General features: G+C 34.5%; 1 protein-coding gene across 1 annotated transcript; it reads right to left on the reverse strand.

Annotated features, from left to right (window-relative positions):
• Positions 1–213: 213 nt before the first annotated feature.
• LOC112421770 (uncharacterized) lies at positions 214–23,995 on the reverse strand. Its single transcript, XM_039834642.1, has 5 exons — positions 23,953–23,995; positions 23,408–23,743; positions 1,232–1,738; positions 978–1,145; positions 214–308 (listed from the first exon to the last, which is right to left on the reverse strand). The coding sequence occupies exons 2-5, from the start codon at positions 23,730–23,732 to the stop codon at positions 214–216; spliced, it is 1,095 nt and encodes a 364-aa protein (XP_039690576.1). The 5' UTR covers positions 23,733–23,743; positions 23,953–23,995.
• Positions 23,996–24,026: the final 31 nt, after the last annotated feature.

Here is a 24,026-nt window from a genome sequence, read left to right on the forward strand (position 1 = left end):
GTGAAAAAAAGAGAGAATAGATTAAAACATATGACATGAAAAAACATGATGGCAAAAAGTGAATGAAGCAAGACCAACACAACCTACCAAAGCGATGTACTTTCGAAATTTTCAAAATATTGAACATCCATCCAACAATTGAACAAAAAATTAAACGTATTGACTACATAAATTCAATAAATTATTTGTTATCAAGTTAGATAAGTCGTTCAATCAATTATCAATACCTGTGAAAGATGTTTTGGTTTTGAGCTGTTTTTCCTGTGGAACAACGTTTGTTGCAATCTTTCTTTCTGGTAATCTCAAAACTGGAAACTAAAATAGATTAGTCTTGGCTCTCCATTAACATTAAATACAAAATAAATATTTCCAATTGGTCTATAGGAAACACTTAAGTATATTTTTCCATACATAAATTTATCTACCAATAGTCAGAGTATACAAAAAAGATAAAACTTTAGATCACTTGTAACACGAAGGACATAAAAGGTAACATTGAAATTCGACAGATGGTTTAGCTGTCAACAGTTTTCATTTTGTATTTATGGTAATAATCAATACACAGATAAAACGAATGAATAATGCTATATATCCCGACACTTTTTTCCCGACAAATTCACGAGCGTATGATACAACATGACCATCGCCTCTTTTTCTTTTTTTTCCAGAACATTCACTTCATGTAAAGGGAAGATCTGACTGTGGATAACAGTTCGGGAAGCTCTCGGGTTAAAATGTTTCGCATTAAATAGCAGTACTCAAAACGAATATGGAGAGTGCTTCTTATAGCGAAAGTTTTTCTCGCGAACTCATCACAGGCAGTTAATATATATATACACGCTTTAGCATATCACTCTTTTCTATCCCACCATTTGTTTACTCCACCAAATGAAAATCCAAGGACAAACACAGTTTGTGATAACTTCATGATGCTATACCTTTCGAAAAATAGCATTACTCAAAGAATATAGACTTACTTTTGTAAATGAATCGCCGTATGAATCCATATCTGCTGCCACTTGGGAACACATGAGGCATGCGTGCCAATGCGTATAAGGGTTGCACACCATCTGATTCAGTTTCAGATTCGGATTTGTGGGCAAGTGGCAATTGCTGGAATCGTTGGAGTAAACTCAAAGCCACATCTATTTGACAACATGTCAGCATTTCATTAAAAAATCAATTAAAATGAATTAAACTTTAATTTAATCAAAGGCATATCACCACATACCAAATATTTCTGCATTGATGCACCGTGTTAGAAGCAAAACACGGCTGTGAAATTTTTTATCGTCCATGTCTTCCGACGTATAAGTTTTAGCGAAAAGATAACTAGTCATATCTTTGTGTCCCTTAGCAGCCGCAAGAAGAACAGGAATTTCACCATCATTATTCTTCATATATAACAAGTCTTTTCGGATGACTTGCCCTCCCTTCATCTCTACCAAACACTTTGCAATATTGGTATTTCCAGTCAACTCAGAAACAAGAGCTAGGGCTGTGTAACCACGATTGTCTTTCATTTTCACTAACTTATCTTTCCCTTCCTTCACCAAATTCTTCACAATTTCTTCGTGACCAGCAATCACTGCAACATGAAGAATAGTCCTTCCCGAAGAAGACATAGAAAACATAGATGTTTCATCATTATTCATGAATGCTTTTGCATCTTTCCAATTACCGCTCTCAATAAATCTATGGAGCGATCTATGGTGATGGAGACTATCGTCTACCACACCTGCAAATTAACATATGTTCTAAGCTACAAACATTTATATAAGATACTCATAATTAAATGAAAAAGATATTTTGACACATAAACTAATGAATTTAACAAAGACATAGATGATTAACGGAGATTGAGTATGTTGTTAGTAATATTTATTGGATGGTTATTGAATATAATATGTGTCCTAACTCATTAATCATACAATCAACATAACTAATCACAATGTTATTAACCTCGTTTTTTTAAGTGCATATTTGAACTCAAATTATGGTTAAAGAATATGTGTATTTGATTACATGGAAAGTAAGTATATTTAAGCACATTTTAGCTGGTTACCGGATACACACACATGGACAAATTAAATTAGTGGTTAATGAAGTTTAAATTTGTGTTTAATTGTGTTCTCAGAAGAATGACATTCGTCATCTAAAAGTTAGTTTTCTAAGGATCGATAAGTTAGTCCTAATATAAAATTTTAAAGGTAATAATCCCACCGTTTTACTACCTCCGATCCTATTTATAAGAGAAATTTAGGTCAACAAAAGTGAATGTATTTGGACTGAATTTTTAACTAGATACATCAACTTTTGTTGACCCAAAATTCTCTTATAAATAGGACTGGAGGGAGTATAATATTTGTCGTTCTTAGAGAATAATTTTGTTTCACTTTATTTATCACTTTCAAGTTTCAATGCAACATTAATTATAGGTTTATCAATAATACTCTTACCTATTCATCATAAAGAGAAATAATAGAACAAAATAATATATTAACATATAATTTAATGTTGCATTGAACTATAATAAATTGTTAAGAGTATTATAGAAAAACACAATCCCTGTGAGCTTAGCTCAGTTGGTAGGGATATGACATATGAGGTTCGAACCCCGGACACTCCACTTCTCCACAATTAAATTGTGTGAGCTCTAGCCACTAGGCTACTTGACCAAAAAAAAAAAAACACAAAGAATTTATTAAAAAGTTACAAAATTTATTTGATTGTTTGGTATGTGTAATTTTTTCAAAAGCAACAAATATTGTGAAAAGAAGGAGTATTAAAATATACCCTCCGGTCACTAATATAAGCAAAAATCAACATTTTAGATTCATTCAATTAATGATGTATATGGTCTTTATTATAGACCACATATATCATTTAATGAATGAATAAAAAATATTGATTTTTGCTTATAATAATGACCGGAAAGAAATATGAAAAGAAATTATGACTTGAAAGTATAAATATTTAACATTTGGAGAAATAGAATGCACAATTTTCTATATCAAATTTCTATCTCTACTAGACAAACGTGTGCCTGCTCTTAAGGCACTTGTTATCATTTCCAAAATTTTATTCACTCTCTCAAAATAATAGTGGTCTTGTTATCATTTCCAAAATTTTATTCACTCTCTCAAAATAATAGTGGTCTTGTTATCATTTCCAAAATTTTATTCACTCTCTCAAAATAATAGTGGTTTAAGGTTTGCGCACAATGTTAAAGAAAATGGTTAATTGTGTTGATTTTAATGATAAAATTAATATTATTTACTAAAATATTATTATTAATTGTAGTTAGTGTAGTAGTTAAGTTAGATGAAATTTAATAAATAAGAGTATACTAGTGGAAAAAAATAAATGCTACATTATTATTTTAAAGTGACAATTATTTTGAGACAAAAACAATATGAAAGAAAATCATATTGAGACGGAGGGAGTAATATGGTACCCAAGTTTATCCATTAAGTGTCACCCACAATTTATATGCACACATGAAACCTAATACTCCCTCCTTTTCACACTACTTGTCATTTTTGAAGAAATTACAGATACCAAGAAATTAAATTAATTTTGTTATTTTTGATGAAATTCTATGTGTTTGTTCTATAATATTTTTAAGGCTTAATTGGACATTTGGTCCCCTAAATAATTATGAGTTTACATTTTGGTCCCATAAATTGTAAAACTCATATTTTGGTCCCTTGGTTTTGCTCCCTCAGTCAAATTGATCCCATCCGCTAGTTTTTTAATGTTTAAAACTTTTGATATGATATTAGCCGTTTGATTGCATGTCCATTATACCTATAGTGAGCCGTCGGCATCTAATTTTTCCAGCACTATCATCTTCTCTCTTCTTCTCCCTCTCACACTCACTTATACAACAACACTATCATATTGGCCGAAATTTAGAGACAAAGTGGTGATTGGGGGTATTTCAAATTCTCACCAATTTAAAAATAAGTTAATGGTTATTAAAAAGGAAGAAGAGATAAATTTAATGGTGGTGGGTGGGGTTGCCAAAGGAGTCCGGACGGAGAAGTAATGGTGGCTGAAAGTGGTGGTGTTTGCGAAGATAAGAAGAGTTCACGAGAGTGAGTTGCAGGGCTTTGGATTCATGACCTCATTTTTCTTTTTATCAATAAATAAGGGTTGATTAAATAGAAATGTTGTTGGCTTCAGATTTGGAATCATATGAGTTGTAGTGAAAAATCAATGGTTTTTTTCATGGGTTTTTAGGTGGAAATCGAAAATGAGAAGATGGAGTGAATAAATTAGTGTTGGTGAAGATGAGAAGATGGATTTTTTTGGTACAGTGAATGAATGAGAAGATGAGTTTTTATGGGTTTTTTTATGAATGTTGATGAATTTGTTGTTGATGATGATGAAGAGGAATAAAGAAGATGAAGAAAAAGTACAAAAAATTAGGTAATGATGTTGCACCATTAAATAAAATAAACATGTGTAATCCAATGGTCCTCTTTTAAAAAAAATAATCTAACGGTTAAAATTAAAAGACATATTAAGGTCTATTGTGGACAAACATTGTTTGTGTTCCACTTTAGACATTTAAAGTTAAAGTTAACAGCTAAGGACCTTTTTGACTAACGGAGAAAAACAAGAGGGACCAAAATGTTGATTTTACGAGTTATGAGACCAAAATGTAAACTCATAATTATTTAGGGGACCAAATGTCCAATTAAGCCTATTTTTAACTATTTATTATTTCATTATATTATTTCTCTTTATCTACAATAAATAAGCAAGGGTATCATTGACAAACTAATAATTAATGTTGTATTGAAATTTGAAAATGACAAGTAAAGTAAAGTGAAACAAATTTATTCTTCAAACGTGATATGTGTTGTAAAAGAGTAGTAATGAGTGTCTAGAGACATCTGTCTTGCGAAATAATAGACACTTTTCAATCTATTTTCTTTAATTAATTTGAATTACGTGTAAATTTGGTTGAACACATATAATTTTTTTTTTTTTTGGTACACAACACATATAAATTTTAAAGTAATGTATTGTAAGATGTATGTGCGTTAAAGAAAGTGTGTTGCTATTATTGGTAGCATTTTAATTGGAAAAAACCTAGATCCCACGTATAATAGGATCATGCTTGAAAATAGTTTTAAAAATTAACATCTTACGTGACAAATCATTTTTGTGGAATGCAATATCCTAATTTTATTTTCGAGTCAACAAATTATCATTCGGTTATAGAAAGGAATTATACAGAAGAACTTGAAAGTACTAGTTCAAAAATAATGGCAATATAGACAAAGCCAACATAACTAACTAATCGGCAAGAACACTTCTTTGATGTCGACAAGACCACTCAGAAATTCTTTCTTCAATATAGTATAAGCGCAAAAACTTCGAATATGAAATGAGTTGTGGCACCTTATTTTCTTATTTAACCATATGATGGAGCCCATTTAACCATATGACAAAACTATCTACCAAAGTTGTCGAAATTTGATGTCAAATGTGTAAAAAAACATAACTCTAAATAAATGCATAAAACATTAGCTATACATATATTCCTTCATTTTCTTTTCCCTGCTAATGCGTGTTCTTTTAAAGAGCCTAATTGGTTGATTGTAGTATCAATAGTGTGTTTAGAATTTTTCGTCCAACGTACTTTCTAACACGTGATAGTGTGTAGTTTCTCCATAACTCTTCGTAAAAGATGGGTACGGTGTGACTGCAAACATTTATTAAAGGAAAAATGCTCTTCTTCCATAAAAAAAACACTCCTCCCAACTCGATGGACGAAAATACCCCTGTGTGATTTAAGTCACGCTAGATATTTTCAGCGTGAGTTAATTCAAGTAGATTATAAATCCAGCGTGACTTAAGTCACGCAGAGTGCTGTTATAACTCATGCTAAAACATAACAGTCACTTTTCAAAACTTCCCAAAACATCACCAAATGCGATTTTTTCACCTTCAAGTGCGAATTTTACAAAACTCAACCAAATCAACATCAAATCACGCAAATCAATACGTAAGTGTTGCTTATCCTATTACTTATTCTTTTTTTTGGGTTGAAATTTTTTATTTTTTGTATGAATTTTACATTTTTAGGTTTTTAGAAATTTGGTTTGCATGTTAATTTTTAGGATTGTTAGTGATGAATTAGGTTAGGAATTGTAGTTTAGATGTTATTTAGAAGGCTAAAATATGGTTTTAGTCCCTGCAAATATGCATTGTTTTGGTTTTAGTCCCTGCGAAAAAAAAATTTGTTTTTGAAAATAGTCCTTGGCCCCACTTTTGTGATAATTTACGTGACACATTTTAAAAGAACCAATTTTGTAGTTTTTGGTCTCTGCAAAATTTTTTGTTTTTAAAAAAGGTCCCTGCAAAAATTTTTGTTTTTGAAAATAGTCCCACCAGGGACTATTTTTAAAAACAAAATTTTGTAGGGACCAAAAACATTTATTTTTTACAGGGACTAAAACCAAAACGAGGCATATTTGCACGGACTAAAACCATATTTTAGCCTGTTTAGAATGCAATGTGGTAGTTTAGGGTTTAAAATTTGTTAGATTTTAAGTTGATTGAAAGTTAGACTCTAGGAGTTTGGTAAAATGTTTCAATAAAATTTTGTTTGTTTTTTGGATTGTTAATGATGAAATTAATCAGAAATTGGTTTGTTATTTTTTATTATAGTTAGTTTGACTGCAATGTGGTAGTTTACAAACTAAATGACACTGCCGAAATTTAACCGTTGTTGTAGAATAGTTAGAAATGACACAATGTCCGTTGCTTTTTGAAAATATCGTGGACATACGTCTCAGAGGCCTGACAGACTTAAGGGAGAGAGGCTCTCAGATATGTCCGAATGGATTATGGCCGGCAAAGACAGGATGTGTCGTCACTTGTCGGAGAGGGTTCTGAGGCAGTACGGCTACGTCCAAACCATTCTCAGACCTCCTACGACGACTGTGGAGCTCGCGCTATAGGAGGTGGTTATGGCCTTCATGGAGTTTGATGTCCATGTCATTAGCCAGCAGGAAAGGGGTGATCCGGTCCCAGAGGACGAGGTCTGGAAGCATTCGGTGGGGTACATCAAATGGATCTACCGTGTATCCCATCCTTTTAAGATCGCCCATGCGGCCGTTCCCGACTACATAGCTCTTGTCCCTCCCTACGAGGAGGTTATTGATGAGCAGCAGTGGGCCAGACAGGCTCCTGACCCATTCCAGATCATCCGGAATATCATAGCCATAGTAGACAGTGATGCGGGGTTCCTAATGTGTATTCAAATCCTATCATTGTCGGCTTTATGGAGAGCATCTGGGCCGAGTATACAGTGCGGGAGGAGGTGGCGGCTCCGGGGAGGATGAGTAGAAGTCATAGTCCACAGGAGGATTAAGGTCTTATCTTATGACATTTGTATATTTGTAGTATTTTTATGACATTTTGTCGGATATGGATGTAATATATTTACACTTGCGCTTTTGCGTTTTTATGATATTTTGCGTAATTTAAGGTTTTATTATGTGTATTTTAATTATGAGTGAATGAATGATTGAATGAATGCTTGAATGAATGATGAAAAAATGGATGCAATTAAATGAATGGATGTTGAATGAATGAAGGAATGAAGAAAATTAGGGAAAATTGAGTTTTTGCATATTCTGGTATTTTGCAGAGACACAACGTGATTTAACTCACAGAGTCACGCATGAGTTAACTCATGCTGGCTTAACACATGCGTGAGTTAACTCATACTGGAATTATTTTTTAAAGTTTGGTTGAGAGTGAGCAAAACTTGTCGGGAGAAGAACATTTTTCTTATTAAAGAGTGTGTTGATATTGTTAACGTTATTCTGAGTAAAACTTAAGTCCAGCATATAAAATAGAGATAATGCTTGAACTCTTTTCAAAAAATGATATCATTGACCTTAGAAAACAGTTTTGTGAAATACAATACAAAATCCTAGGTTTATTTTATAGTCAACTACGTATCAATCCATTATAGAAAGGAATTATACGGAAGAAATTGAAATTAGATTTTTTTTTTTTTTTTACAAAAAATTGAAATTACTTGTTAAAAAATAATGACTATGTTGTCAAACTCAAAGCCAATGGATATGGGGTAAGGGTGTAGCCTGTTTGTTGAGCTGTTGTCAAATCTTCAACAAGTGAGCGAAAATATGCGTGAAAAAGACGTTTATGATAATTTAGATAAAAAAAAAAGTGATGAGCTCCAAAAGCCAACTTAACTTTGTTTTTAGAAAGAAAAAAAAAAAACATACAAATTCAAGTTTTTAGCATAGTTCTAGAACAGTACATTGGAGTTCGAACTAGTGCATTGAAATTCGAACTTAACTTTTAAGATGAATTTTAACCACTAGACTACTTAAAGGAAGAAAAAAAATTATGCTCGGTTCTATCTTCTGAGTTTTTTTTTTTTTTTGACAACATTATTTTCCAAGCTTCTAGGGAGTCAAAACACTTAATTAAATAAACTTGTGTTCATTCTAGTAATAATCTTGTTATTTTCATTTTGTACTCCTTTCTTTCCACATCTTTGTTAACTTCTTATTTTTTAAACATTAATTAAAAAACCATTTAATTGGTATATGTAGCATCAAAATAAATTTTTTATAAATCTTATTTTGATTTTTTTAATGCAAATAGCATAAATACTTTAAGGATCGAAAAACAAAGATCAATTCCACAGTAGATTTTTAAAACAGCCATTGTTTTTTTTACCAAAAAGTAAGATGGTAAAACTACCAAACATTGAAACCAAACACAACTAGCAAAGATGTGGAATGAATGTAATATATATTTAATTTGTTTTCTTTCTTTGAAGCATAATGCTAAATGATCCCAAAGAATTTGCTAATTTAAATTTTTTTTTGTGGTAAATGTTAATTTAAAATTCAAAGTCAACCTTGACTTATTTTATGATATGAAAGAGAAATTTTAATACGTTAATTTTAAATCGTACTATCATCATTTGTGGATGAAAGAGAAATTTTAATAATTTTTTAAACGTAGCCTCATTTATGGCTGGTTTATCATTAAAGAATTTTTCATATGCATGTGTTTTCACACTGAGAAAATGTTAAGTTGTGTCATTATGATACAAGATAATGATTTAAAATTAAAAATAAAATTAATAAATTTAATGCTTTATTGAATATATAAATTTTAAAGTTTTAAGATTATAAATGTATAATTTTTAAAATTAAACTTTTATATTCGACTTCTTATCTTGTGCCTTTAGAATACAAGTTAACGAGATCCTTTACGATATTACTTTATCTTTGGTCTTATCTTATTATTTCTAATTTTTGTCTTCGTTTTCACACTATTACTAATCAACTTTAAGTTGAAAATATAAAATTAAAATAAAGGGTGTCTAATGGGAATTGTGCTCGCGATTTTCGGATGTCAAACCATTAATTGATTTGAATCGTCGATCTTTGAACTCTCGATTTTTATTCTTGGGAAGGGAAAAAATGAGTAAAAACCCTTATCGAGACTTTGGATTCGGGGGTTGGTTACGCGAAGGGAAGGTGCTAGCATCCTAAGCGTCTATGGTATTCCATAGGAACCTCTTACCTAGATTATTTTGTGCTAAACTACTTGTTTATTTGAAAAAATATTGCCTAACGTCTAAGTGAAAGAATGGAGGGAGAAGAAGTATGTTTTTGGTTATTTTTATTTGATTTGGAAGGACGAGTCCTCTGCCTACGTACCCTTTTTGAGAAATGGATCAAAACCGACGTAGTTCCACTCAAGAATTTCTTTGGTGGGTTAGGTTGATTTTAAGATTTTTTCGAAAATGGGTTTTAAGAAGAGAAAGAGGCCTCAAGGCATGAGATAAAGAAAACAAGTGAGGTTGATTGATTTTAAATTTTGAAAATGATTGAAGTTGAATTAAAATTGATTGAGAATTTGATTAAGAAAATAAAGGAAAAAAGTTATTAAGAAAAAGATTTTTGAAGTTTTGCATATTTGATTTTTTTTGTGAAAAATGATTTTTTCTAAGCTAACGGTGAAAACTAACGTAACGTCGTAAAAAATTAACAGAAAGCGGTAAATAAAAATGTGGTAGTGTCGGTGCATGTGTCGGTGCTTGTGTTACCTACATTATTACATCAATTCCTAAATACAACCCTAAGGCCTTTATGCCAAAATAAAATGCAAGAAATAAAATTACATCAATTCCCTATTTATACATACTAAGCCAATGACAAGATAAAATGATGAGAAAATTAAATATGCATGCTATGATTTAAGACAAAAATTAAATGGTTAGTAATCACAAGAAATATTAGGATGAATGAGACATAAGAAATAATAAGCAAGAATGAAAATAATAAAAAAATTTAAGATCATCATATAAGAAATAATAAAAAAAACAAATTAAAAGGAAAAAAATAGGATGGATTTTTAACAATTATAGAAAATTAAAATAGTGAGAAAAACATTTTTTGGAATTTTTCTAAACATAAAATGTCAAAAAGAAATAAAAAAACAGCATTTAAAAAATAAAAATAATAACAAATGAAAATAATAAAACATTGGTTCAGCAGGATTAATTCTGGACCATTGGATTAAATCAATGGTCCAGGTTCAACCCCTGGATTCATCATGGCCATAGGATCTAAGATCCAACAGTTGGACAAAGCAGAACATGGAATACTGCAAGCAAAGGACATGCGTGTGATTTAACAGAATCATCCCTGACCATTAGATTAAAAAATCAAATAGTCTAGATCTGAAAGTATACTAAGTAACACCATAGATTGCACATACATGACCGTTGGATTAAAAAAAGAAAAGGATCTAAAGGTTTAGAAAGAAAGGAGAAAGGAATCAAATGGACCGGTCCGGTTCAGATGAACCAGACCGGTTCACACATGCTTATAAAAGGCAATAGGGACCGGTTTTTTTCTATTTTTCCTTTCCTCCCTCTCTCTAAAAATTTCTAGTGAGAGAAGGTCTGCAATTGCAGCCTTCTTCTCCGGTGGGACTGTGCATTTTCCGGCGTGGTGGCCGCCGGCCAACAGGCGGCGCCGCCGCGCCGGAGTTACAAAACTCCTCCGTTTGAATTTTTTTTTACGTTTTTAACAATCCTTTTTCTTGTTTTGTATGAATCCTAACTTAGATTTTTGAAAACAAGCTTCTACAAGCCTAGATCTAACAAAGAACATTCACAGAAAATGAGCAAAAAACTACCTCTCTCTCTCTCTCTCCAGTCCGTAGCTCTCTCTCTCCGGTCCGGTTTTCTCCCTTTTGCTCCGGTTCGGCTTTCTCTCCCTTGAGCTCCGGTTCGGCTTTCTCTCCCTTGTTCCGGTTCGGTGCAAGCTCTTGTTGTTGTGGTTGCGTGATGTATTCGAATTTGTGGGGTTTATGTGTGAAAAATGATTCTGTAAATCTTTGTGTTCATCATGTTCATATGATTTTTTTTATGAATTTTGGGTGATTTGATCTGAAATTGGATGGAAGAGAAAAGGTTTTAGGGTTTGTTGATTGTGATTGTGAATGAGTGCTGGTTGGATCTGTGTGTACAGTGATTTTTCTCTGACCCATTTCCCAATGATTGACAGTGTTTTTATAGTGACAAACTAGGGTTGGCTCTGGTACAAACAAATGACCAAAATGCCCCTGCAGCTGAGACTTGGAGAAAAAGATTTGACCAAAAAGATAAATAGATAAATAAAAAAACAAAATGAATAAAATAAATAAAAAATAATAAAAAAAAATAAAAGAAAAGAAAAGAAAGAAAGAGGTCACGTGAGTGACTTCTTTTTGTTTTTTCTAAAAAAAATAAAAATAAAAAAGAATAAATAATAATAAACAAACTAGCCTAAAAAGAAAATAAAAAAGTCCCTTCGGAATCTGACATGAGGTACTTCAAAGTATCCTCCCTGCCGAAATTTCGATTGAAAAGATTAATAAAAAAAACGCCTTTTAAAATGCGATTAGCCATTTTAAAATGACTTGTCTGTTATGACTAAAAGGATTATAAAATGCGTTTATAAAAATGCAAATGGAGTGATTTTAAATGTTGTAAAAAATGCAAGCGAGGACTTAAATGCAAGATGAAAGTTTTTAAATGATTAATGACGAAAAACACGAGTTTTAAAAGGTAAAAAAACGAATAAAAGAGAATCTGAACTATTAAAAAATGTGGACAAAAAAGATTTCAAATGGTCCAAATTTGGGGTATGACAGATGCCCCTATTTAAGTTTCTTCGTCACGAAGGGTTTAAAAGGGGACCTTTTAAACCAAAGGGTCGAGGAGACTTAAATATATAAAAAACGCCAATTTTGGACCGTTTGAAATGCCAGGGATGTGATGCTGATGAATGTGATGATATGACTGAACATGATGCAAGTATGAATGTAAAGATAATGCATAAAGACTGACTGGGGTTCAATTGGATAGGTATCACTGGGGAAAGAACTGATAAATAATGCTTAAAGTCGCCGTGAGATAGCTTGAAACAACTAGAGTATGAACGATGATGTTTATTAACGTTGCTTCAAGATAAGATAAGGATATGATTAGCCGACGAGTGGCAACAGTAAAGACAAGGATATGATTAGCCGACGAGTGGCAACAGTAAAGACAAGGATATGATTAGCCGACGAGTGGCAACAGTAAAGACATGATTAGCCGACGAGTGGCGGAAGTAAAGACATGATTTGCCGACGAGTGGCGCAAGTAAAGACATGATTGGCCGACGAATGGCGAAAGTAAAGACATGATTGAGCCGACGAGTGGCGAAAGTAAAGACATGATTTAGCCGACGAGTGGCGAAAGTAAAGACATGATTAGCCGACAAGTGGCGGAAGTAAAGACATGATTAGCCGACAAGTGGCGGAAGTAAAGACATGATTTAGCCGACGAATGGCGAAAGTAAAGACATGATTTAGCCGACGAATGGCGAAAGTAAAGACATGATTAGCCGACGAGTGGCGGAAGTAAAGACATGATTAGCCGACAAGTGGCGGAAGTAAAGACATGATTTAGCCGACGAGTGGCGAAAGTAAAGACATGATTTAGCCGACCAGTGGCGAAAGTAAAGACATGATTGGCCGACGAGTGGCGAAAGTAAAGACATGATTTAGCCGACGAGTGGCGAAAGTAAAGACATGATTGGCCGACGAGTGGCGAAAGTAAAGACATGATTTAGCCGACGAGTGGCGAAAGTAAAGACATGATTGGCCGACGAGTGGCGAAAGTAAAGACATGATTGGCCGACGAGTGGCGAAAGTAAAGACATGATTGGCCGACGAGTGGCGAAAGTAAAGACATGATTGGCCGACGAGTGGCGAAAGTAAAGACATGATTTAGCCGACGAGTGGCGAAAGTAAAGACATGATTTAGCCGACGAGTGGCGAAAGTAAAGACGACGAGTGGCGAAAGTAAAGACATGATTTAGCCGACGAGTGGCGAAAGTAAAGACATGATTTAGCCGACGAGTGGCGAAAGTAAAGACATGATTGGCCGACGAGTGGCGAAAGTAAAGACATGATTTAGCCGACAAGTGGCGAAAGTAAAGACATGATTTAGCCTACGAGTGGCGAAAGTAAAGACATGATTGGCCGACAAGTGGCGAAAGTAAAGACATGATTTAGCCGACAAGTGGCGAAAGTAAAGACATGATTGGCCGACAAGTGGCGAAAGTAAAGACATGATTGGCCGACGAGTGGCGAAAGTAAAGACATGATTTAGCCGACGAGTGGCGAAAGTAAAGACATGATTGGCCGACAAGTGGCGAAAGTAAAGACATGATTTAGCCGACAAGTGGCGAAAGTAAAGACATGATTGGCCGACAAGTGGCGAAAGTAAAGACATGATGGACCGATAGGGTTTGCTAACATTGTGGGATAGCGCACACACGGTAAAAAATAAAGGCAAGACAGACCATTGGCATTTGCTAAAAGCAAAGCCTCCGGTGAAAGTAAAGACAATGTAAAGCTTGGTATCAGGGGAGTGACTTGATAAAGATAAAGTTGAGGGGAACAAGGAATTTGTCTGAAGACAACGGGGAATTGTATAGACTGATTACTGGTGAGACCTGCCCCTTTGGAACATGTTTGATTTGATGACATTTTGGAGTTAGACACACTGGGGGTGATATCTAAGGATATTGAAATAAGTCATTGGGTAAAAATGCAACTATGTATGAATGATCTTTATATGCGTGCTATGTATGCATGAATGAATGAGTATGTATGAGATTTGTATAACAATGCAATGGTAAGATTGGTTGAGACCAGATTGGGCATGTCCACAAGGAGAATAGTCCGGCATCACTGTGCGAACGCTCGAAACTTTCATTGGGGATAAAGTCACTGGAGATGCAATCAAGCCACTGCTGGGGTAAGACCCAATGGTCAAAAGCTGGGGTAGAAGTCGCCATTCCACAAACACAATGTCGTACTGTCTTGTCTGAATAGTCATTGCTTTTTGTATATATTTTGAAATCCCTAACTTTTGCCTGGATCGTCCTTTCGGATTTTGGATCCACCGGGGAGGTATTTTTTCGTGTGCCCCTAATTTTTTGCCTGGACCGCCCTTTCGGGTTTTTGATCCACCAGGGCGCTCATTTTTTTGTTTTTTTTTTTTTTTTTTTTTTTTTTTTTTTGCAATGACTACTGCTTCTTCGTTGAACCTGTTAGTTTCGGACCAACTGTTGACACATACTTCTGTATTTTCAAACTGTTCGATGGAGAACATGTCGTTTGAAATACTGAGGAAGCGAGGTAAAATGGATTTCCAAACTGTTCAAAGAAGAACGTGCCATCTGAAATATTGTGGATTGGTGACATCTCTGGATCAGCCACACTAGTGATGACGCTTTGAATGAGATACAATTGGAATAAGACACTGGATGGTAATGCAATTTATGTATAAATGATATTTGTATGCATGTTAAATGTGCATGAAAGTTATATGCATGTATATGTATATGAATGAATGTATGAATATACGCATGAAACTTGTAGGACCGTATGACTGTATCTAACAGGTGAAACTGACAAACAAGACTGGATAGGTAAGATAGGAGGTTGAATGACATCGCAGTACAAACACTCAGCAATCTTCATTGGAAATAAAATCACTGGCGATGAATCAAATTAATGTTGGGGTAAAGCACGATATCAAACCACTGGCAGGGGAAACAAACCATTAATCAGACCACTGAAGGGAGAATGCCCCATAATCAAACCACTTGAAGGGAAAATGACCCATTAATCAAACCACAAGCAGAAGTTGCCATTAATCAACCCACATGCAGAAATCGCCTTCAATCAAACCACTAGAGAGGTACCAACCCATGTTTTGGCAGAAGTCGCCATACATCAAACCATAGGCAGAAGTTGCCATTTGCAAACCAATACCGAGTGCATTCTTCCATTTGACCCTCTTGCACTGTGATGTCTCTGTCTCTTTTTTTTTATTTCATTTTTTTTTTTTTTTTTTTTTTTTATATTTTTTGAATCCCTAACTTTTGCCTGGACCGCCCTTTCGGGTTTTCAATCCACCGGGAACATGTTCTTTTTGTTTGTATGCCCCTAATTTTTGCCTGGACCGTCCTTTCGGGTTTTCAGTCCACCGGGACGCTCATTTTTGGCTTAAGCCGCCCTTTCGGGTTTTCGACTTAGCAAGCTTTTTACTTTTTTTTTTTTGACAGAGGTCATCTCACAGCTTTTAGTCATGCCAACCTTGCAGAGTTTAACTGTCCTTGAGACGGATGTTGATGTATGTTTCACCTGCTCATAAGTTCAAAGAAGATGTACTTGTTGTTTATGCTTTTCAAAAGACATGATAAAAGTTTTTTTTTTTTTTTTTTTTTTTAAAAGATTTTTTTTTGAATTTTTTTGCTTTAGGTATTAACATCAAAAATAGAAGAAAAATTTGCAAACAGAATAAATGAGAATTTTAAATAAATGGGCACAAGCTCAAGTTAATGTAAATGGAATGGTGGCCTGCCAAGGCGTGGCTCCACAGATTTTAAAAGTTTGGAAAAATGGTAATTATATGGAAAAGGTACGTTGAACACAATAACCACTGTTTCCTCTACCAACTTTGAATTCCACTGTTTTGAGTCTTTGATTTGCAGACGCTTCAGATCGGAAGCCCTTTAACAGCTAAGATGCCCCAGATGAATCATATCTGATTTGATGCAATTACCTTGCCATGAGTCGGAGGTCTTTTGACGGCTGAAATGCCCCATATGAGTCATGTCCGACCAGATGCAGTTACTTTGTCATGATCCTTAACTTTTGCATAGATCGCCCTTGCGGGTTTCAACCTATCAGGATAATCATTTTTTTTTTTTTATATGTCTCTAACTTTTGCATGGACCGCCCTTTCGGGTTTTCAGTCCATCGAGACGCGCTCTTTTTTTGCCTAAGCCGCCTTTTCCGGTTTGCGACTTATCGAGCTTTTTCATTTTAACAAAGTATTTCTTGACTGCATCGGTATACACAGGACATACAAGTTTAACCTCATGCTTTGTATTAGGCATTCATTGCTCCTGGAGTTTGTTTAAATCAGATAGCATAACTTTTGAGCACAATGCCACTCTCTTGACATTCATGGGGACGAGCCTTCTCTTGTTGAAAACATGCTTTTGATACAATTGTTCACGCCATACGGCAATAACACTTTTAAATTCAATCAAGCTTAGCTTTCATTGGAACTCCCGTTGATGGGACTTTGACCTTCATGTGAGGCATTGCCTTTATGTTGTATACTGAGGGATGGAGGGGGGTTGCCCCTGCTGAAGTGTTTACTTGAAGTACAATATCCTTGCAAGGAAAATGGTGGCATCTCGTGCCGGTCTTTGTACATGAAAGTCCTCTTCTGGACAATCTCTCTTGATATTTGCAGCTTCGACGGCCAAGATGCCCCAGTAGGCGAGAAATATCAGTGGAAGCTTCTTCATCATCCTCTTCTTCAACCTCGGATACAAGGAACTCAAAGTCGAGAGAGAGTACATGGTTTAAGTGTTCAACGGGTTTATTAATGCATGATTTGATTATTGATATAAACATTATGATTATGCAGATATGTGGAAATGATTAAAGAAACAGTTTTTTTTTGTTTTTTGTATTACCATTTTTCCAGAAAAAGCACAAAATAAAACAAAGTCGGGATCAAGACGACCTTTCACTAATGATGAAAATACATAAAGCAAAAATCCCTAAACAAATTCACTCTCGCCTCGGGTGGGACGAAAGGATTTTTTTGGAAAAACATAAAGCAACAAACAAACATATTAATTGAACAAAAGAGTAGTAGAAATAAACATCAACAAATACCAAATTGCAACTAAACACTCCACATGCCACCACAAGGTCCAAAGATCCGATAGAGGATTAACTTGCACATTCAGATCCAAACTCTTCGAAAGGTATGAGATCGTCTTCAATCAGTTTCTGGACCGCAATCTTCAAAGAAAAACAGCGCTCGACATCATGACCTTGTGCCCCTTGATGGAAAACACAAAAGAGATCAGGTCTCCATCGAGCCGGCAATATTTTCGGTATCGGAGGAGGTGGCCTGGTTTGGACAAGGTTCCTCTCAAGCAAATAGGGAAGCAACTTTGCATATTTAATTGGAATTTGATCAAATTTTATTCTTGGAGCCTGTAGTCGAGGTTGTTGTTGATATTGTTGAGATTGGGACTGATAACCCAGATCTTGGACCGCGTTCATGATGGGCATAACAGCAGAAACAGAGAGAGGAGCCAGATATTGTTGTTGGCTTGGTTGAAACTGGGGTTGATAACCCGGATCTTGAACATTGGTGATGGGTGTAACAGCAGCAACAGAGTGAGAAGCCAGATGTTGTTGTTGAAGTAGCACTTTTATATCTGGGTCTTCAATCAACTTCTGAACTTTTTCCTTCAAAGGATAATACTGCTTAGTGTCATGATCTCGTGCCCCTTGATGGAAGGCACAATTGCGGTCAGGACGATACCCGGGAGGCAGCGTATTTGGCACATGAGGAGGTGACGGGGTTTGAACAAGGTTCGTCTTCAGCAAAATGGGAAGCAAATCCGCATATTTCACAGGAAACGGGTCACACTGCGATGCTTTTTGGGCCTGATTTTGAGGTATAAGCGGTTGAGGAGACTGATTTTGAGGGATAAACCGCTGAGAACCCTGTTGTCGAGACCGTTTCATGCATATTGGCTGACATAGTGCCTAAGGCCTTTGTTGGACAAGCGGTGGATCCTTTGTAGCCATCAATGAAGATACAAGGCTAGTTAACTTCTCTACCTCAGCCCGAAGTGTTGTTATTTCTCCACGAAGCTCGTGGACCTCTTGCTCAAGTTGATCCATCTTTTGTGTTTGCACGAGTGTCTGCATATATGAGCCGAACTTGGATGAAGACATCTGACCACTTTACTAATGAATTGACCCTTTTATGGAGAAGACACAGTGTGAGATACAGACTAGAAACTATGAATGCAAAATGATGCATGATATGCTTATGCAAAAATAGATTTTTTTTTTATTTATTTTTTATTTTTTATTTTTTTTTGAAGGACTTGTTAAAGTGAAATGTAAACATGGCAGAGGAACATGGTTTCATTTGAAAATTGTCAAGATATTTACAATAGGTTTCTTTTTCCAAAGGTAAGAACGAAACCAAGGAAGAAGTTCTTTAACATAAGCTAAAAGCTTAGTTAAGATTTTGGAAGTTGTATTTCTCGGTGTTCATTCTTACAAGGTCCATATCCGTGATGTTTACAAAAACTTGTCTAAGTCCTTCAAAAAAATTTTTTTTGATGGAAAAGGTTGTTTATGAATGAATGCATGTATGCATGGTTATGCTAAGTGGATAGAATACATGGTGAGGGTAAGTTCCACAACGTTGGAGTCAATGGTAACAACGCCATTTGGTAAGGACTATGGTTTCAAATGTACCTGTATCACGGGTTCTACCAAGTTCCCAAAGTCTTTAACCACTTCCGAATATTTATCGGGTGACAGGAGTACTCCCATTCCAATTATATTCGTCGGAAAGTCTCATTTGGGTGTAGTATCGCGTATCAACTAATTCAAGAGTACTCTCGATTAGCCACCGCACTACGTCCTAAAAGGCCAAGAGGGGTTAAAGGTGACTAAAGGTCCTCAACTTCAAAGGTCACTTGAAAATAGCATGCCAAACATGAGTACTCACGTTGACGACATATACTTCCAAGATCCCTCCGTTGAGTGGGGTTATCACATGTGCCAATACCGAAGAGTACTCTTGGCATGGAACTATGATTATACCGCCGTCCTATCTTAAGTTTCCCTCAAGCTCGGGTGTAGAGCTTATTTTCTCACCCCTCACGTAATAAGGTAAACATGTAAGCAAATATTTACAAGATATAAACAAATAATAAAGCACAAAATAAAGAAAGTAAGGTGGGTTTAACCCGCATAGGACCTAAGTGTCCCCAGTGAAGTCGCCATTTCTGTGCTCGCGATTTTCGGATGTCAAACCATTAATTGATTTGAATCGTCGATCTTTGAACTCTCGATTTTTATTCTTGGGAAGGGAAAAAATGAGTAAAAACCCTTATCGAGACTTTGGATTCGGGGGTTGGTTACGCGAAGGGAAGGTGCTAGCATCCTAAGCGTCTATGGTATTCCATAGGAACCTCTTACCTAGATTATTTTGTGCTAAACTACTTGTTTATTTGAAAAAATATTGCCTAACGTCTAAGTGAAAGAATGGAGGGAGAAGAAGTATGTTTTTGGTTATTTTTATTTGATTTGGAAGGACGAGTCCTCTGCCTACGTACCCTTTTTGAGAAAGGGATCAAAACCGACGTAGTTCCACTCAAGAATTTCTTTGGTGGGTTAGGTTGATTTTAAGATTTTTTCGAAAATGGGTTTTAAGAAGAGAAAGAGGCCTCAAGGCATGAGATAAAGAAAACAAGTGAGGTTGATTGATTTTAAATTTTGAAAATGATTGAAGTTGAATTAAAATTGATTGAGAATTTGATTAAGAAAATAAAGGAAAAAAGTTATTAAGAAAAAGATTTTTGAAGTTTTGCATATTTGATTTTTTTTGTGAAAAATGATTTTTTCTAAGCTAACGGTGAAAACTAACGTAACGTCGTAAAAAATTAACGGAAAGCGGTAAATAAAAATGTGGTAGTGTCGGTGCATGTGTCGGTGCTTGTGTTACCTACATTATTACATCAATTCCTAAATACAACCCTAAGGCCTTTATGCCAAAATAAAATGCAAGAAATAAAATTACATCAATTCCCTATTTATACATACTAAGCCAATGACAAGATAAAATGATGAGAAAATTAAATATGCATGCTATGATTTAAGACAAAAATTAAATGGTTAGTAATCACAAGAAATATTAGGATGAATGAGACATAAGAAATAATAAGCAAGAATGAAAATAATAAAAAAATTTAAGATCATCATATAAGAAATAATAAAAAAAAACAAATTAAAAGGAAAAAAATAGGATGGATTTTTAACAATTATAGAAAATTAAAATAGTGAGAAAAACATTTTTTGGAATTTTTCTAAACATAAAATGTCAAAAAGAAATAAAAAAACAGCATTTAAAAAATAAAAATAATAACAAATGAAAATAATAAAACATTGGCTCAGCAGGATTAATTCTGGACCATTGGATTAAATCAATGGTCCAGGTTCAACCCCTGGATTCATCATGGCCATAGGATCTAAGATCCAACAGTTGGACAAAGCAGAACATGGAATACTGCAAGCAAAGGACATGCGTGTGATTTAACAGAATCATCCCTGACCATTAGATTAAAAAATCAAATAGTCTAGATCTGAAAGTATACTAAGTAACACCATAGATTGCACATACATGACCGTTGGATTAAAAAAAGAAAAGGATCTAAAGGTTTAGAAAGAAAGGAGAAAGGAATCAAATGGACCGGTCCGGTTCAGATGAACCAGACCGGTTCACACATGCTTATAAAAGGCAATAGGGACCGGTTTTTTTCTATTTTTCCTTTCCTCCCTCTCTCTAAAAATTTCTAGTGAGAGAAGGTCTGCAATTGCAGCCTTCTTCTCCGGTGGGACTGTGCATTTTCCGGCGTGGTGGCCGCCGGCCAACAGGCGGCGCCGCCGCGCCGGAGTTACAAAACTCCTCCGTTTGAATTTTTTTTTACGTTTTTAACAATCCTTTTTCTTGTTTTGTATGAATCCTAACTTAGATTTTTGAAAACAAGCTTCTACAAGCCTAGATCTAACAAAGAACATTCACAGAAAATGAGCAAAAAACTACCTCTCTCTCTCTCTCTCCAGTCCGTAGCTCTCTCTCTCCGGTCCGGTTTTCTCCCTTTTGCTCCGGTTCGGCTTTCTCTCCCTTGAGCTCCGGTTCGGCTTTCTCTCCCTTGTTCCGGTTCGGTGCAAGCTCTTGTTGTTGTGGTTGCGTGATGTATTCGAATTTGTGGGGTTTATGTGTGAAAAATGATTCTGTAAATCTTTGTGTTCATCATGTTCATATGATTTTTTTTATGAATTTTGGGTGATTTGATCTGAAATTGGATGGAAGAGAAAAGGTTTTAGGGTTTGTTGATTGTGATTGTGAATGAGTGCTGGTTGGATCTGTGTGTACAGTGATTTTTCTCTGACCCATTTCCCAATGATTGACAGTGTTTTTATAGTGACAAACTAGGGTTGGCTCTGGTACAAACAAATGACCAAAATGCCCCTGCAGCTGAGACTTGGAGAAAAAGATTTGACCAAAAAGATAAATAGATAAATAAAAAAACAAAATGAATAAAATAAATAAAAAAATAATAAAAAAAATAAAAAGAAAAGAAAAGAAAGAAAGAGGTCACGTGAGTGACTTCTTTTTGTTTTTTCTAAAAAAAATAAAAATAAAAAGAATAAATAATAATAAACAAACTAGCCTAAAAAGAAAATAAAAAAGTCCCTTCGGAATCTGACATGAGGTACTTCAAAGTATCCTCCCTGCCGAAATTTCGATTGAAAAGATTAATAAAAAAAACGCCTTTTAAAATGCGATTAGCCATTTTAAAATGACTTGTCTGTTATGACTAAAAAGATTATAAAATGCGTTTATAAAAATGCAAATGGAGTGATTTTAAATGTTGTAAAAAATGCAAGCGAGGACTTAAATGCAAGATGAAAGTTTTTAAATGATTAATGACGAAAAACACGAGTTTTAAAAGGTAAAAAAACGAATAAAAGAGAATCTGAACTATTAAAAAATGTGGACAAAAAAGATTTCAAATGGTCCAAATTTGGGGTATGACAGGAATGTGTTATAAACATTAGAAAGAGTTAATAACATATTCGAAGGTCATAAACTACACGGATATTTTAGAATGGCCACATATGGTCAAAGACCAAAATTATAGTATGTTGGCAAAGATGGAAATTTGTTACTCATAATAAAATTGTATGTACAAACATGATGTGATACAATATTTTGGAAATTAAATACTAATATGTAATAATTGTTAACGTGTTAATATTAACAAGGTGGAAATCAAATTTAATATTACTTTTATTACTTCACTCTTTAACTCTCTCATTTCGGCCACGGAGCAACCTTATCTCTTTTTCTTTTGGTTACGTTGTCTAGTGACTAGATTTCACACAATTTAATTTTGGAGAAACGGAGTGTTCGGGATTCAAACAGCGGCTCCTGCATATAATATGCAATATCCCTTTCAACTGAGTGTAAGTTCACGGGGATGGAGCAACCTTATCTCTATCTGATAATACTTTGTAAATAGCATAATTGTTCAATTATCTATTTTAAAAACAAATCCGTTGATTATATAAAAAAATATATCATTATGAAATAAAAAATTAATCAAACATCAATTTAATTTATCAATGTATAATGTTAACTAATGCCCTAGACATTAGTTAAAGAAACAAATATAGTAAGGAGAATGCTAACTAGTGTCTTAAGGGCAATGATTAAATATTTAAAACAAGTAAGTTTTTATGAAAAATATGTGTAATCATTACTTTATCAAAAGTAACATCTTATATTTTCAAGACAAAATTTCTATTTTTAGATTCATTAACCATTGTCCTGAGAGCACTGGTTAGCAATACTCGTATAGTAATAATCTATTGGAATTTTTTTTAAGGAATAATGCATTGAAACTTGTATAGTCAACTTTAAAAGTGTGAAAATGTTTATCAAAATGCAATTATTTTTTCTTTCTTTAATTAGTGTTCAAAGACATTAGTTAGCATGACCATTTTATAAATTGCCAACCTCTCTTGAATTTAATACCTAAATTATATAAATATGAAGAAAAAAAATGTTTCTGAAGTCTATAAAATATGTCAATTTATAAGTAAGTACATTTATTGACATATTGGAGATTAAATTGACGGATTTTTCATGTACCTTGTTCAATGTCGGAGTAGGCTTTCAATTCTGAGCCGTATGATGCACTAAAATAATTCCAAGCATCTTTAGCAGTATGAAAATCTCTAATATGTGCAAGATTCTCTGATCCACATGCTAGTTGAATAATATGCAAAGCCTTAGCATTATCCCTATTCCATGCTTCAACTTCTTCTTTAGATCCCACACCTATTGTAGAAACAGAACTCACAACTCCCCACAGATCATGCCCTGCAAGATAGTTTCTCACCAAACAGCTCCAATTATCGTAGTTGTCTTTTGTTAGTGGTTCAAGAACTATTCCACTTGCTGCAATGCTTGACATTTTTTCTGATTCTGGATGATGAAAATGAAACAACTTAGTATATTTTGGTCCCTTTCAATTGGTGGACTCGTAATTTTGATCTACTAGAAAATTTATGGATGAATATTCGAGTGTGTATAGAGTGGTAAGTTTGGTTTGTGCAAATGATTACAAAGGGAGCAACTAATAATTATTATAGAGGAAATGACAAAAAAAAAGTTAGAGAAAGCCAAGTACTTACAATGCGCAGATCTAACTTTAGAAAAACTTGCAGATCAAAATCGTACGATACTCACGGGTATTATATATATGTTG

Source organism: Medicago truncatula, chromosome 5 (assembly GCF_003473485.1).
Source record: "Medicago truncatula cultivar Jemalong A17 chromosome 5, MtrunA17r5.0-ANR, whole genome shotgun sequence".
Classification (NCBI taxonomy): domain Eukaryota; kingdom Viridiplantae; phylum Streptophyta; class Magnoliopsida; order Fabales; family Fabaceae; genus Medicago; species Medicago truncatula.

What these genes read in the sequence shown, in the direction of transcription:
- LOC112421770 (XM_039834642.1), bottom strand. Translation starts at nt 23,732, where the DNA reads ATGTCAAGCATTGCAGCAAGTGGAATAGTTCTTGAACCACTAACAAAA. An exon ending in CTACTCCGACATTGAACAAG is followed by an intron (nt 1,739 to 23,407) that starts GTACATGAAAAA and finishes GTTAATTTGCAG; the next exon opens with GTGTGGTAGACGATAGTCTC. An exon ending in CATCAATGCAGAAATATTTG is followed by an intron (nt 1,146 to 1,231) that starts GTATGTGGTGAT and finishes GTTGTCAAATAG; the next exon opens with ATGTGGCTTTGAGTTTACTC.